The 15,107-nt window shown below is 56.3% G+C and overlaps 2 protein-coding genes and 1 pseudogene across 2 annotated transcripts in view; 2 read left to right on the plus strand and 1 right to left on the minus strand.

Moving 5' to 3' along the window:
• Positions 1-539, plus strand: part of SHISA8 (shisa family member 8) — a 5,552-nt gene extending 5,013 nt beyond the window's left edge. The window contains exon 5 of the mRNA XM_025050586.1: positions 1-539. This exon is cut by the window's left edge and continues 40 nt beyond it. Within this exon, the coding sequence (XP_024906354.1) occupies positions 1-243 (243 nt within the window). The 3' untranslated portion in view covers positions 244-539.
• Positions 540-2,721: 2,182 nt separating this feature from the next.
• SREBF2 (sterol regulatory element binding transcription factor 2) overlaps positions 2,722-15,107 on the minus strand; it is a 54,231-nt gene continuing 41,845 nt past the window's right edge. Inside the window, exons 12-19 of the mRNA XM_006917369.3 lie at positions 14,127-14,295; positions 12,607-12,724; positions 11,686-11,795; positions 10,356-10,488; positions 8,431-8,599; positions 6,164-6,349; positions 4,909-5,020; positions 2,722-4,457 (exon numbers count right to left, since the gene is read on the minus strand). Of these exons, the coding sequence (XP_006917431.1) occupies positions 4,237-4,457; positions 4,909-5,020; positions 6,164-6,349; positions 8,431-8,599; positions 10,356-10,488; positions 11,686-11,795; positions 12,607-12,724; positions 14,127-14,295 (1,218 nt within the window). The 3' untranslated portion in view covers positions 2,722-4,236. The remainder of the gene's footprint in view (positions 4,458-4,908; positions 5,021-6,163; positions 6,350-8,430; positions 8,600-10,355; positions 10,489-11,685; positions 11,796-12,606; positions 12,725-14,126; positions 14,296-15,107) is intronic.
• On the plus strand, positions 14,649-14,767 carry LOC112484261 (annotated as a pseudogene).

A 15,107-nucleotide genomic window follows, 5' to 3' on the forward strand; every position in this document is an offset into this window, starting at 1 on the left:
GGTCCCACCGCATCCGGCCACTGCAAGGCCTGGACCACAGGCCGCCCGGCTCGACCCGCCCGCGGCCACGTGGCGGTTCAGGCCTCCCCTGCGCCCCGACGGTCCGGCCACCTTCCCCGGCGCCAGTTCAGCGTGGAGAAGCTGCCCGAGGCCTTCGGCCCGCAGCCCCCGGGCCTTTACGGCTGTGCGGGCCGCGGACCCCGGCACCTGAGCACCAACAGCAAAGCTGAAGTAACCGTGTGAAGACGGGGTTGCCGGTTCTTCCGAAGCATCGCATCACCAGGAGCCCTCGTCTGCTGGGGATCTGCCATTGGCCTGGTTCAGGGTCTGAAGCCACTGAAGGAGGGGCGCCTGTCCTAAGTCCAGCCCTTCCACCTGCCCGAACTGGACTAGGGCCTTGGAGCCTGCAAGGGCTAAGAAGGGGCCTGTCCTGGGGACCCTAGGGCCCAGGTTCCTCATGTAAATAAACCCTTTTCTGTGGCTGCCATCCTTGAGAATAAAGGAGCCCCAGCTTGGTTCTGAGTTGGGCTGATGGCTGAGGCATTGGTTATTGACTGGACAGAGGGCACAGCATGGGTACGAGCAGAGGACTGCTCCCGAGAGCTGTCAGTGTTCTAGAAGCCGGGGAGAAGTGGTAGGAAGGGGTGCTCAGAGCTGAATGTCAGGCTTGATGTCCCACTAGTGGGACCCATGGGAAAGGGGCAGTTAGGCCCCAACCATCTTGAGGCCTGGGCACAGGGGAAAGGAGAAGGCTATCAAACCTGAGTTCCCCCGGAGGGTCCATGCCCCCTGCAGCGGGTCACCCACTCTACAGCTTGAGTTGGCTGAGCCTGGCTGACCCTCACTGACATAGTTTGGCCCTCGGCCCACCCCTGGCCTGCAGGCCACTTGGCCAGCTTGGCCCAGAGCCACCCCCCTAATGGCTGTGGGCAACGGGCCGGCTGGACAGCTGGTGCTCAGGATGGCAGAGCCTCTTCCCAGTGGCTGCTCTGGGGGAAATGGGGATGGGGGTGCTGGACCCAGAGCTTTGGCAGTGCCCCCACCGGGGTGCTCTCACCATACATGCTTGGCAATGCTGGCTCTCCCCCTTCCTACCAGGCAGGCTCTGGGTCCCTGGCTGTGGCCCAGCACACTGCCAGCAGCTTGCACCCATCGACTTGCTCTGTGACAGGTACTGTTGGGGAGGTTGAGGACTGGATGACCTCAACAAAGCCACCCAGTGGGGCCTTAGTTTCCCACGTACCCTAGTGATGGTATACTGTTTTAGTAACAAATGCCACCATTTGTAGCTGTTTCTTTCATTTAATTCTCACGAGAGCCCCATGGTGTGTGGCTTTACAGATGAGGAAATTGAGCTTTTGAGACCTAAGTAACTTACCAAGGTCACCCAGCTGACTCCAGTTTAGGACTCTTCCATATTCTGTTGCCACTGTGATCCTGATGGTGGAGTGTCAAGCAGTGGGGGAGGAGCCCCTACTCCCAGGGTACAGGAAATCGCAGACCTTCTACTGTCTGAGCCCTGAGGCTCCCAAACCCACCAGCTCTTCACCTGCAGGAAGATCCACCTCTTTAACGCTGTCGAAACCAAGGCCCAGAGCCCATGGTCCTGCCTGCAGTGAGGGCCCCCATGGCTCATGGGGTGGGGGTGGGGTGCCCCATGGCCAACCCTGCAGCTGTGTAGAGCCGGGGGAGGCTGGGTGGGTGCTGAGTCACGTAGCCAGGCGAGATTCAAAAAAGGATCAGATTCTTGGGCACATTGGCCACCCACGGTCCCCCATTCTGGTGATGCAGGCAGGCCCTGGCTGGGCTGTGTCAGGGAAGGTGGGCATGACCTCTTTGCTCATTCTCAGTCCCAAGAGCCCTGCATCTCCCTCCCAGGGGGCCAGGCTGAGGCCATGGGCATGGCCACCACTGTTAATACTACTGTACTATGGACAAGGAGCAGCTGCAGCTGGGCCCCTCCTAGCTGCTCTAGCCCTTGGGACAGTGTGGCCTGCAATGACTCCCCTTCAGAGAAGGGAGTGGCTCAGAGAGCTCAGGGGACTCAGCCCATTTCTCAGCCAGGACAGGTGACCTTGTACTTCAGCCCCCAGCTCATTACCATGTGACATCCCAACTCCATCTCTCCCCGGCCCACCCTCTCCTCATGGTCTTGCCCTCACCAGCCTCACAAGGCATTTGCCATAAACTGACCCATTCAAACCAGCCAACAAACCTATGCGGACTGTAGGCGAAGGCAGAAACTGTCGTTCCCATCCTGCGCATGTGCAAGTGGACGCTGAGGCAACATCCCACCCGAGGTGACCCAGCTGGGAAGTACAGGAGTGGGATTTAGATGTGACATTCGGGCCAGTGAGTCTCCTCAGAAGCTCATTGCCTCTAGGGAGAATGGAGAAACTGAGAGGTGGCCTACCCACTAAGGATGAGATTTATCTGAGGGGTGAACACAGGAGGGCTCAGCATCCTAAATCCCAAAGAATGGCAGCCGCCAGCCAAAGAGCCAACTGTGTCTTGGATGCAGTGATTTCTGACCCCTACAGCACCACACCTTTGATCCCAGGCCCTGGCCTGGCCCAGGGAGCTCCATTCGAATGGAGTCCCCCGGGGCCTCTCAGCGGAGAGGGAGGGGCTGTCCTCAGTCCCTGGCACATTGGAGGCCAAGCCATGCAGCCACCTGGCTAGTTGCCATGGTGATCACACTACAGACCCTCACACGCCTCGTGCTGGGTGGTACCAATCTGTGTTTATTGAATTACCTATATCCAGAACACGGTGAATGATTCCACATCAAGGCAGCCATAGGTATATCCCCCTTTTTAGTGAAAAACCATCCCTCCCACCCCTAAACAATAACGAGAAAAGGCACAGTATATACACATGACACAGGGCTGGCTCACCTGGTGGCCAGGGGCTATAAATTACAGTGGTGGGGAGGGGCAGAAGAAAGTAGGTGAGGTCCAAGCTGACTGGTTCTGGCCTGCCCTTGGCATCAGGGGAGCCCTTGCTGTGGGTATAACCTAACCTGTGATGGGCCCTTGCTCACTCTGCTCCAAGCAGCCTGAGGGGGTGGGAAGCACAGGGAGGGAGGGAGGGAGGGAGGGCAGCACCTCTCGGCCTCCCAGCAGGCTCTCGTGTCCCGGGCAGTACTCAGGCCCCGGAGAAACAACCTCAGGGGAGGCACCAAGCCTGGGAACCTAGAAAAGCAGGGCCACTTCTCCCAGGATCCCCATCAAGGCAGGGACCTTATTTCAGTGCCTACCTTGCCACCCTGGCTTATTTTCAGGTTAAGAATTAGGGATAAAAATAGACCATGGAGGTAGGAGTCGGGTGGGAGGGAACTGAAGGCCCCAGGCCCTAGTCCCAATGGGTGACTTCATCTCTCCCAGCCCCTGGGCCTACCCTGAGCTTGGGCTGTCATTCCAGGGCGTGGGGGAGTGGGAAGGAACAGTACAATTAAATAAGATACCGTTTATTTTTTAAAAAATTAAAAAATAATGCCGACATTATTTCATCCATCCCCAGGCGTCTCTCCGCCACCTCCCCAGGGCTGGGCTCCCTCCCTTCCCTGGCTGTCCTGTGTAATAAAGAGAAAACAATGAACTGGCTTTGTCAGGTACAGGGGAGGGGCTAACCCAGGGAGAGAAATAAAGATGCGCAGCAACTTAGTTCTGCATCACGGCAAACCCAAGCACACGGATATAAAAACATTTGTATAAAAAGTGGGGGAGGGCACACCGGGCACAGTGCCAAATGTGAAGTGCTCTAGTGCCCAGAGACCCATGTTCCCCAGAGGAAAAGCCTGATAAAAAACAAGGGAGCAGGAAAGGGGGAAAGAGATGTTCAGAGAATCTTGGGAGGGCTAGAGACAGGGGCTGGGCAGCTTGGGGGATCCCCCTGCTGCTATCCAGTCAGAGTATGCCCCAATTCCTGCCCTGCCCTGTCTTTCCTCTCTCAGGCCCACCAGCTTCTACCCACATAAGCTATAAGGGGCTCTGCCCAGGGGCCTGAGGGCCTGAGGTGATCCTTGGCAGGCAACAGCTCAGAGGACAAGGCTCATCCCCCGGCTCCCAGAGCGGAGGAGAGACGGGGACAGAGGGAGGAGCGGGGGACAGAGGGAGAGACTGAGAGACGGAGAAGGAGAGAGACAGGAAGAGACTGGGGGACAGAGGGAGGAGAGAGACAGAGAGAGATGGTGGGTAGAGGCGGGCAGGACCCGGCAGGCAGGACCCCCGGTGGTCAGGAGGCGGCGATGGCAGTGCCACCCCCCAGCTTGACAATCATCTGCTGGCAGTCGTTGCAGGAGCGCCGGTCGCCCGCCTTCTCCAGGGTTCGGGCTGCTTCGGCCAGCAGCACCGCCCGCTGGCCCGGGGAGGAGAGGAAGGAGAGGGGAAGGTGGCGGCAGGCCAGCAGGATGGCAGTGGCCCGCTCTCGCTGGCCGGGCCAGGCGTCCGCCTCTCCTGTGGGAATGAGGAGGTACATGTGGAAACTGCACGCTGAGAGCCCACTGGGATACAGGTGCTACTCCAAGGGCTTGATGTGGACGCATTTATTCAGTCATCACACCAGCCAGTGAGGCAGGTTCCAGTGTCCTCCCTGGGTCACAGGTGGGATGACATGAACTTGGCTGGCATCACGCGGCTCCTCTTCTGTGGTGGCAGTGAGATGAAGCCCCTGCGGTCTGGCTTTAGGACCTGTGCTTCCACCCTAGCTCCTGCACTGGGACATCCCTGGTCCCTCCCCACCTCCAACTCCTGACTCCGGACCCACCCCACCCCAACCCCCACAGCGCCTTTGCGCCTGGTCCTGGGCGACCCAAGTCAAGCCTTGGGCTTGCCTCATTCCCACAGCACTTCCCTGGCTTGGCAGGGCCCACACCGGGCCTTTGAGCTGGGGCGCTGGAGGACTCACCGGGCTTGGAGTTCTGAGCACTGCGCCGCCGCAGGCTGTGCTCCAGCAGCTGGTGGGTGCGCGTGGGGCTGGCGCCTGCCATCAAGCGCACGGTGGCTTCGTGCAGGAACACCTGGGGAGGTGCAGCAGAGACATAGTCAAGCCCTGGAGCCCTCTCCCGTGCGCCCCAGCACATACAGGTGCCTCTCCCTGCAGCAGCTCATCTGCCACCTGACGACACCCACTCTCCCCTCCACACTACCCTGCCCTGCTCACCCCGTGAAAGCAACCAGTGTTGTTCTCTAACCCCTGATACCGAGCGGGAGTGGGGGACAGGCTTAGGTCTCTAATTTCTTAAAACTCTCCAAGTTCTTTTATACCTTAATACCTTAGTGTGGGGAGGGTCTTGAGTGCAGCCCAGAGGGGGCCACTGAAGGGTTCTCAGCAAGGTTGAGGAGGGATGGAAATGGCCGGCCGTGCCCTGAGCAGATCAGAGAGCCACCAAACCTTGGGGCACACTTCCTTTTTCCGTAAGGGGTGGCTCTCTGATGCTTGTCTGACGTTTTGTCTGCTGTGCCTGCCCTGGCTCGGTGCACACAGTGGCACAGTGCGATCCCTGTGAGGGCCCCACAGCACCCTAGGGCACGGGCAGCCTCACTCCGAGCCCTTCTCCTTCATGCCCTTCCCCACCACTAACACTCTGGCCTCACTTCAAGTTTCTGAAAATAATTCAGGCAAAAATATGTAAAGTACATTACTCTAATTAGCAGTACAAATAAAACAAGGAAGTGACTTAAATCCAGTGAGTCCAGGGATATGACTGCGCTCGCAGACCTGTCTCAGATCCTGTGGCCATGACCATGCTACGTGGACAGTCAGGCTGCAGAAACTAAGCGCCCAACAGCCCAGAAAAAGGGACAAATGCAGTTCCAAGGAGACCGTGCCAGCTATGAAAGCCAGAGTAGAGCTCCCTTGTGTCCTTCCCACCGGACTCCAGATGGGGCCAGGAGCCCCTCCCATCCCAGCACTGAGCTGTGAGCTGCCAGCCCCTCTGTCTGGGAGCCACGTGGCCTGCTCACCACCACACTCCAGGGCCGGTACACAGCAGATATTCTACCAAGAGGAGCCAAACAAAAGGATACGTGGCACTCAACCCAGTGCTTGACAGGTCAACGAGCTGGTCTCCCGTAGTACTTACCTTCGCGACCCCACGTTGCTGCTGTGCTGGGTCCTGCGGCCCCGGTCTGCCCTCCCCCACCAGCTAGCGGGGCCTCACCTTGTGGTAGGCTGGGCGGAAGCTGTGTGCCAGCCTGCGCAGGCTGCCCAGGTCCCGCTGGAAGCCAGCCAGCTCAGCGCCCGATGCATGGTAGGTCTCACCCAGGGCCTGGCTGGCTCCTGCCTGCTTTTGCCAGAGTGTAGTCCGCAGTGACAGCAGCAGGTCACAAGTCAGCAGCTGGACCACCTGTGGGGTGGGCCATTGGGGAGGAGACAGGTAATGAGCCTATTGCTGGGACAGGGGTCCCAGCATCTACCAAGCCCGCCCCAGCCCAACAATCAGCAGCTCTGAGGGGAAGTGGAGAGCCCCAGATGGGGCGGCCTGGAAAACACTCCACAGGGAACAGGAGAACAGCTAAAGAACGAACTCAGACTCATGGCATCTGATCTTTCTACGGCCCCAGGTGAGATCTGTTCTCGTTCTGCAGATGAGGACGCTGAGACTCAGAGAGGAAGTAGCTTGTGTAGGGACGCAGTGGCAGAGGTAGGAATAAACCCTCACAGGCCTGATGGGAAGTCACAGGTTCTTCCCACCTCATGGCTGGCCTAAAGGTGCCATGGCCCTTGCTCCTCTAGTGGAATGGAAAAGCCTGAAGCGGCAGTGTGGCTTGGAGATGGGGGAGGGGAAGGAGGGCAGGGGAGGCTCACCGCAGCAGAGGGCAGCCAAGGCTCTGCCTCCATGGCCTCTGGGGCGGGGAGACAGGAGCCCAAGAAGGTAGAACCGCAGAGCAGCTAATGCTCGGGTTTAGAACCGCTGACCTGGATCACTTCAGTTTTGTCACTGATTAGCTACATGACCCTGGCACATGACTGAACCTCGGTTTCCTCATCCACAAAATAGGTCCAATGGGGCTGTTGTCAGCATGCCATGAACGCACCACGTGGGCACCATGCCTGGCCCTCAGGAGCAGTCAGTCAACACTGGCTGCTATTAGGCATGGGTGCCGCCTGCCTGGCCTCGTGTGCTCGCTGCGTGGCACCGACGTGGCTGGGCCGCCCACCTGGCTCCTGAAGCCATCAGCACCAGGCAGCAGTGAGAACAAGAAGACAGTGACTCTTTTTCGAGATTAGGTCCCACGCGGCCCTCAGGTCCAGGTGGGCTCCCCAGGCCACTCCGCCTCTCGCCCAGCCAGGCTCTGCCCCTCTCCAAGGTGCTTGATCTGGGGCATAGTGCCACCCCTGGCCTCCCTGGATCCCGCCTCATGACTGCTCAGTGCTCTGACCCTTACCACACTGTTTTCTGGCTGCCGACAGCCTCAAAGGGACATAGATGAGCACCCCCCACCCTGAGACCTTGAACAAAACTTGGCGCTTCTAGAGGTATGCACTGGGGGAGCACCTTTGGGTGGGGGCAGGGACCTGGGGCTGGATTCTGAGTCACCAGGCTCCCTGGGGTCTCCCTCTTGTAGGCACATTCTCTCACACAGAACCGTCACCCAGGAGTGTGGTCCCAACGGTGCCCACAGCCTCTCTCATTCCTCAAATCCAGCTGAGACTGGTTCTCTCGTGAAGACAAATACTACAGGAGACCAGCAGGGGAAAGGCACAAAGTGAGATGTGGCTCCCCCACAGGCTTTGGTCTTGGCCCATTCTGTACACTGCCTGTCCTGTACGGCTGGCGTGCTGCCCTGGGCCACTGGCAACCTCTAGCCAGAAGTGCCAGCCTAGCCACTGGGGCCAAACCCGAGTGAGGGGCTCAGAGTCTGACCCTCCAGGACAGTCTTCCTTTCTGGAATGAAACCACGCCCCCTGCCCCCGAGAGCAGAGGATGTTGTTCCTCCAGCTGCAGGCACTCCTCCCCCTTCCCCTGGCGTGACCATGCGTCAGACGCAGCAGTGCCCTCTGACAAGGCCTGGGTGGGAAGTCTGTCGAAGACCGGGCGGGCCTCTGTGATGCACTGTGGAAACACTGCATGGGTACCACCAGAACATGCAATGCAACTACAATGCACCACGGCTGCCCGCTAGGAGCGCGTGGCTGGCCTGCAGGGGCCTGGGGAGTCGCGTGAGCTGCCCGGAGCAAAGGCAAAGCCCTGGCCCACAGGATCTGGCGCTCAGAGGGCCCAGAAAAGGTGTAGGTGGGACACGCCTGCCCCAAGGACTAAACAGGGAGCCCACCTGAGCCAATAGGCTACGTTTGGGGATGGGAGCTGCTCGCCTGGTCTGTCTCTCAGACAGCCCCCCAATGGGTAAGCTCACAGAGGGTCAGAGTATTCTTACCCACCAGAGCTGAGTCCCTCCAGGAGGGGCCAGAAAAGCCCCCACTCACCTGGTTGAGGGCGGGGTCGCAAGTGGCCTCGCTGACGTTGAGGCTGCTCCACAGGTGGCCGCTGGCCCTCTCGCTGTGGCAGAAGGAACTCTGCTGCCCATCCGCCTTCCCAGGGAGCGAGGCGTGCATGGCTCTGCAGGTGTGGAAGACGGCCTTCACCAGGGCGCTCCTGAGTGGTGTGAGGAAGGCGAGAGGCAGGAGGTCAGTACCTGTCGCCTTGAAGAGTAACTTGAGGAAGAGCCCAAACTGCTGACCACTATACCCCACGCTGCCGTGACACATAGGTCTGGAGACTGAATGATGCCATAGTGGTTCCAGGTCCCCAGCTGCAGGTCTGAAATGCCAGCCCTGAGCGAGGGTGGGCTCCCTGCCCCGACAGCACCTCCTTCGGGCACTCACTCTCTAGTGAGAGAGTCAGACAATAAATACATCAAGTGCTGATTATACAATGGCAAGCAATGCAAGTACCATGGAAGAAAGTCATGCAGAGGAAAGGGGTGGCATTTATAAGGAACAGTCAAGGATGTCCTTTCTGGAAAGGGAACATTTGAGCCGAGACCTGAAGGAACTGGGGGAGTGAGCTGAGGGTCCCAGGCTGAGGAGCAGCACGTACAAAGGGGCCCAGTGTCTGATGCTTGTGAGAATACCCAGGAGCCAGAGGGTCTGGGGAGGAGGAAGTGAGGAGGGAGGAGGGTGGAGGGAGAGCGAGCTGCAGGGTCAGTTATGGTCAAACAAGGTCCTCAGTTTCCTCATCTGTCAAGTGGCCACAGTACCACTTGCTGCTACCTGCAGTGACAAAGAGCGTTGGCCTCATTACTCCACCTGCTCTCTGAGGGGCCATTGCCCCAGAAGCTGCTATTAAACTCCCTGGAGAAACTTTGCTTCTTTTCACAGAGCGGACTGAGGAGAGGACGGGGAGGTTGGGGGAGGGTTCTCACAGCATCGCTGTTCCTAAAGAGCAAAGGGACCCCAGAATGACAGAATTCAGGGGGCGGGAATGCCTGCTGAGGATCTCAGGGGCATGCCGAGCTCTACTGCTTAGAAGTGAGGTGATGTTAGACAATTTACCTGCCACACCTCAGTTTCCTCAGGAGTGTTAGATGAGAGACACACGCAGGGGGGTGCTCACTGGTCAGGGTGCTTAAAAATGGGTTAAATGAAATTGGGGTTTCAGACCTACTTTAGGGAACCTGCCTACCCCCACTTTTCTTAGCTTCCTTTGGCCCCCTGCCTAGGAGTCTGCTTGACGGGAAATGCTGCAGCCTTGGCTCTGAGGTGTAGACCTCGTGGGGCCTTTCTGCCCTGGGAGCATTTTACACTCTCCCTCCAGTGGCAGAGGTTAAGGACGCAGACCCAGTTAGAAACAGCTAGGGTGGTGGCCGGCGGGGCTGCCATGACTACAGGCCAAACGCCCGCAGGTAGGAGTCCCCATAGGGGGACGTCGAAGACTCTCTGGCTACGCCTGTGCTAAAGGCCTCTGAGTGACAGACTGATGGGGGTAGTGGGTGGCTGAGAGGACATGAGTGAAGGATCCTTGGGCCCTCATAAGCCTAGCGCTGGATGCGAGCCATCACCCCCACTGCCTGGCTCCACCATGAGCTTCTGAAGATGCCAGGAGCCATACCACTCTCCTGGCCTGTCACAGGTTTGTGACTCCACGGAGGCTGTGGGAGGAGGCCCTGGAAGCAGCACTGACAGCTGCTGGGACAGCGCACATGACAGCTGTGCTTGCCAAGCTCGTTTTCTCCTCACTTTCTCTCCATCTCTCGTGTGGTCCCCAGGCTGCCTGACCCTTCACCCCGATGGCCGCCCAGGCCTGCTCTCTCCTGCTCCCTCCTGCTAACCCAGACAAGCAAGCCTGGCACACCCAGCATCTGGGATTTCCCTGAAGAGAAATAAGTAAGTGATCAAGGAGGCTTACGTACTCAGTCACTTCTAGGGCCTTGGGGACACGCTCTACTTCGGTAAAATGAGCACGTACAGCTGCATCATCTCCCTGGAGCCAACTGATGGCCATTGTGATCGCAGATGTCCACCAACGACAGATGACATCTGGACCTAGGGGGAGAACAGTATCAAATGTCACTCCAGCAGCCACGGAAACCAGACCTGCGGTGCTTAGCCCAGGTGGCTGCACCCAATCCCCACGTGGCACATGGCGTCTTTACCTTCTGGCGATGGGCCAGGGCCCTCTGTGACCCTCACAAATTTCTGGTGGAACCGTCAACTAGCACCTTTTGGCAATACGTATCAAGAGCCTTAAAAATGCTCACTCCTATTAACCTAGTAATCCCAATTTGGGCAATCTATCACAAAGAAATTCGCCTAAATTGAGAAAAAAAAGTTCAACAAAAATGTTCATTGTAGTGCTTTTTTTTTTTTAAGGAAAAAGCTGGAAATAACCGAAACTTCCAACAGCCACGGCAAACAGCGTTTCCAAAGTTTCTGTGGGAACAGGCTCATGTCAGAACCTTTTCAGTCTTTTTCTCGCTGAGGCTTAGTTTTCTCAGCTGCAAAGTTATAATACCAATGATCTTGAGATGCCAGTGGGATGGATGTTTTAAAAAAAGAGTGCCTAAGAGCGTGTTCTCAGGTCTGGAATAAAGACAGGCCACGAGGTCAGCGGTCATCATGGGGTGGCTGCTTTTCTGGGGTCCTTCCCTCCCTTGGGAGAGTGACTAGAAGGGAGCTTGACACCCTCTTTTTCCCAGAGGCCTCCGAAACCCAAGAATTGGCAGCTGACGTGTCTTCACCCTGATGGCAGTTTAGGGACAGAGGTAAAGAAGGTCCCAGTGCCAATTCGGTCAGGAGGCTGCACTGTGTCACCCAAGGGTAGCTGGAGCCGGACTTTGGAAACACCCAGATGAAAAGTCTCTTCATCAGTGTGTCAGACCCAAGGCCAACGTCAGCAGGAGCTGTTGTGTCTAAAAAATTGAGTGCCCACCAGCCCCGGTGCCTGGACTACTTGCTGCCTGTTCTAAGCACTGGGGAGGCTGCTGACCTGTCAAGCATCTAGGGTCTGGGGAAGACATTAACTTGTTCATCACCCCACTTCTAGGAGAATCATTATTTCCTAACCCCAGCAGCGGGGCAGCTGTGGTCAGGGCTTTGGGGGAGATGTACATATAAACCTCAGATTCAGAGAAGATTCTTGAATGTGTACTCACAACTAGCCCTGGCCCCTGGGACAAAGGGACTGTGAAGGACAGGATCGAGCAGCTTGAGGCCAGTGGGGCCACCTTGCAAGACACTTACCAAGGGCTGACTTGAGCACGGAGCTGCTGGAGGAGGGTGGGGCCATAACCCCCACCGAATCCACAGAAGAATTAAGTAATTTCAGGTACTCCAGGGCACTGGAGAATTCACTAGAGAGATAAGAAAGGGTCCCATGTACATCGAAATGTACACACAAGGACCACGCTCGTGGCCTGGCTGTTCAATCCTCCGGCTCTGACACCCAATGGACATTTCTGGCCCCTTCTCCCCCACCATGCCAGGCATACCCCGATCTCTGCTCCCTATGCCATTCACACTCTCCACAGGCCTTCCTTCTTCGAATGTTCCTGAAACTCTTCCCACTGCCTGCCCCAAAACGTGACTCCTCCCCTCAAGGCCCAATTCAAATGTCATCTCTCCCAGAACTTTTCTGATCTCCAGGGCAGAAGTGCCCTCCCCTTGCCACTCAAGTGCACTCAGTCAGGACCTGGGCCTTGTACGAGAGTGACTTTGGCACCTGTCTGCCTCTCAGGTCCTATTTACCCTGTGAAGGAAAGACTGTGCTTAATAACTACTTAAGAATAAAAACTGTCTGGCACATTCAGTAAAGGTCTGGGTCCCCAAGATGTCCAGGCCAGAGGTGGCTGCCTTCTGCTAAGCTCTTCATATTCCATTCCTACCCCCTGCACAGTCGCCTCTCTTCATCCCAACAAGTCAATCAAATCCCTGACCTGCTCCAAGAACTGACTCCACTTGCCAAAGGGATGGGTAAAAAGGAAAAAAGCGGGGAAAGTGACATATTTGTTCTGGGAGAAAAGAGCAGAGGCCAGGCTGAAGGAATAGATGAAAAGGGACACTCTGTTTTCTGCAGACCCTACACTACGGCTCGTCTCCGGGGAGCGCGGGCCTCACAGCTGTCCTCAATCTTCCTGGACAGACAGCCCAATGCAAGGACATTACCAGCTGTCATCTTCCTGGTCTCCAGCCTTCTTCTTGGCCTGAGGCTTCACCAAGGACTCCACGGCTTGCTCCAGAAGGTTCTTGCAGAAGGCCTGGTGGACCTGGGCGACGGGGTCGGCTGAAGAAGAGGAGGGCCAGGAGAAGGATCAAAGTAGTCTTTCTTATGAGCCCGTTTTGTCTTTATACAGAAAACAGACGGTGAGGAGAGGAACCCAAGATACAGCTATCCCCTCTGAATGGGGATCACACCCTTCTCAACCAAACCCCAGAACTGCCTTGTTAAAGGGTTGGAAGGTTCTGGACTCTGTGTATGTGTATCTTGGCACAGAGCTGAGCACTTCCATTCAAGGCTGGAGGCTGTAAAGTGGTGGCCGCAAGCCATGTCAGAAGACAGAAAACGGCTCCCCCAAGTCTCAGAAGCTACCTCTTCTCCGTGTGGCTCAGGAGGACAGCCAGCTGAGGTAGAAAAAGAGGTGGCTGCTGCCTTGACATGGCAAGGAAGACCCTGCTCCTGCTTTACAGAGCCTCGTTATGGGACTTGTGGCCAGTGATAGTCTGGCCAAGCTGATTAATAAACAAGAGGCCTTGCAATATTTGCAACAGCTAACTGTCACCAAGTCCCCCACTGGCAGACCCAAAGTGGGGTCTCACCAACCCCTTCCCTCTCCCCTACACGTGCAGATGTATGGGCCTCAATCAGACAAGAACAAGGAGGCAGGACACTTATGAACACATTCTGGGTGACAAGGCCTAGAACCAGAGCCTGCATGAGGCAAGAAAGCCAGCGAGAGTCTAGGTGCGGACAAAGCACACAGTGGGGAGGGGCTTTTGCTTTCACTCGTACTTTCTGGGGCTGCACACCACTCTTCTAGTAAGCGATAAAGTTATTTTTATAAAAAGGAGAGCAGACCCCCCTCAGATGTTTGACACACACGCCTGTACCTGTGGAACGTGCCTCACTCACTCTCTCCAGACCCCCAGTGTGAAGGGGAAAGGCACGCAGAAAGCAGAAAGCAGAAAGCCACTGGCTACTCAAGTCTGAGTCAACCCGTCCGCTCTAACTACTGCTCTGAGCCTGGGTGAGTCGACTCCAATCACTGTCAAACACCAGGGACAGTAAGCCAGTGTCTCCTCCCGACGCCCGGAGCCCTGTCCTTGCCACCACTCTGAGCACTTGATGACCGCCTGTCGCCTATTGTTCCCTAACTGCTCCGTACATGTCTGTCTGCTTTCCAGTGGGACTCGGGCCAGCAAAGGCAACTCCACCCTCTGTGTCTCCAAAGCGCCCAGAACAAGGGCAGGACCATGGCCTGACTGGTGTAAAGAGTGTGGGCTTTGAATGTCAGAGGCGAGCTGCAAACCCAGCTCAGTGGCTGACCAGGGTCATGACCCCCCTGAGCTCCGGGGAAAATGAGACTGGGACAGCATGAGTCTCCATGTGTCCGAAGCACAATCCCCCTGCAGTCCTGGTGGCTCTCATGTCATTCTCCAGTTCCAAGTGGCTGCAAAGGTATTCTCACCTGGGTTCCTCTGGGCACAGTAGAGACTCTCCTTGGCAGCCGACTTCACTGACCAGCTCCGCTCCATGAAAAACTTCTGGCCCAGAGGGTGACAGAGCCAGCGCAGTGAGTCAGGGACAGTGCTGTGCTCGGGGCCACACAGACTCTGGGCTCGACTGAGAAAGTAGCTCTGTGGAAAGACAAGGACCATGGCTGACACCAGGGCGGCAGAATGCTGGCTGTGGCCACCACGGGCCCACTGGAAAGCACCACCACAGTGGAGGCAGGTTGGGGAAGGGAGATCAATGGGAGGGCTGGGACCCTCACGTACCTGAAGGTAAATGTCTGTGAGGAAAGACCAAGAAAGATTTTGAAAGCCTCTTTGCTGGGCAATTCCAAGAGCCAGCACCTCAGTCTCCTGGGCCCCTCCCCTGCCTGCAGGGTCCAGGGACAAGAGCTGTAGGGATGATGCCGTCTATCCATGTTTCCAAAACCTCTGTCATTTTTTGAGTTAGGGTATCCTTATTTTAAAACCCATAATTTGTCTATGGCCATGCCACCCTGAACAAGCCCGATCCTGTCTGATCTCAGAAGCTAAGCAGGGTTGGGCCTGGTTAGTACTTGGATGGGAGACCACCTAAGAAGACCAGGTGCTGTAGGTGTTAAAAAAAAAAGAACTCTTAGGAAATAACAAAAACGGCCCATCTTCAGTAGAATAGATAAATACGTTAAGGATGTGCATAAAATGGATCCCAAAACACAGTGGTGCAGATTACTGAGCTATAGTTATGCATTTCGGTGCGGATGAGTCTCAAAATTATGATACATGAAAAAAGCCAGTCACACAAAAATACAAACCAGATGATTTTACTTATGTGAGGTTCAAAAACATGAAAAATTGGACAGTATATAATGGCTATATGTGTATATGGCAAACTAGAAAAAATGATAGACTACAGTGTGAGGTGGAGAATGAAAATATGCTCAGGAAGAGAGAAACGA

The sequence above is a fragment of the Pteropus alecto genome, unplaced genomic scaffold, assembly GCF_000325575.1.
Source record: "Pteropus alecto unplaced genomic scaffold, ASM32557v1 scaffold157, whole genome shotgun sequence".
NCBI lineage: Eukaryota > Metazoa > Chordata > Mammalia > Chiroptera > Pteropodidae > Pteropus > Pteropus alecto.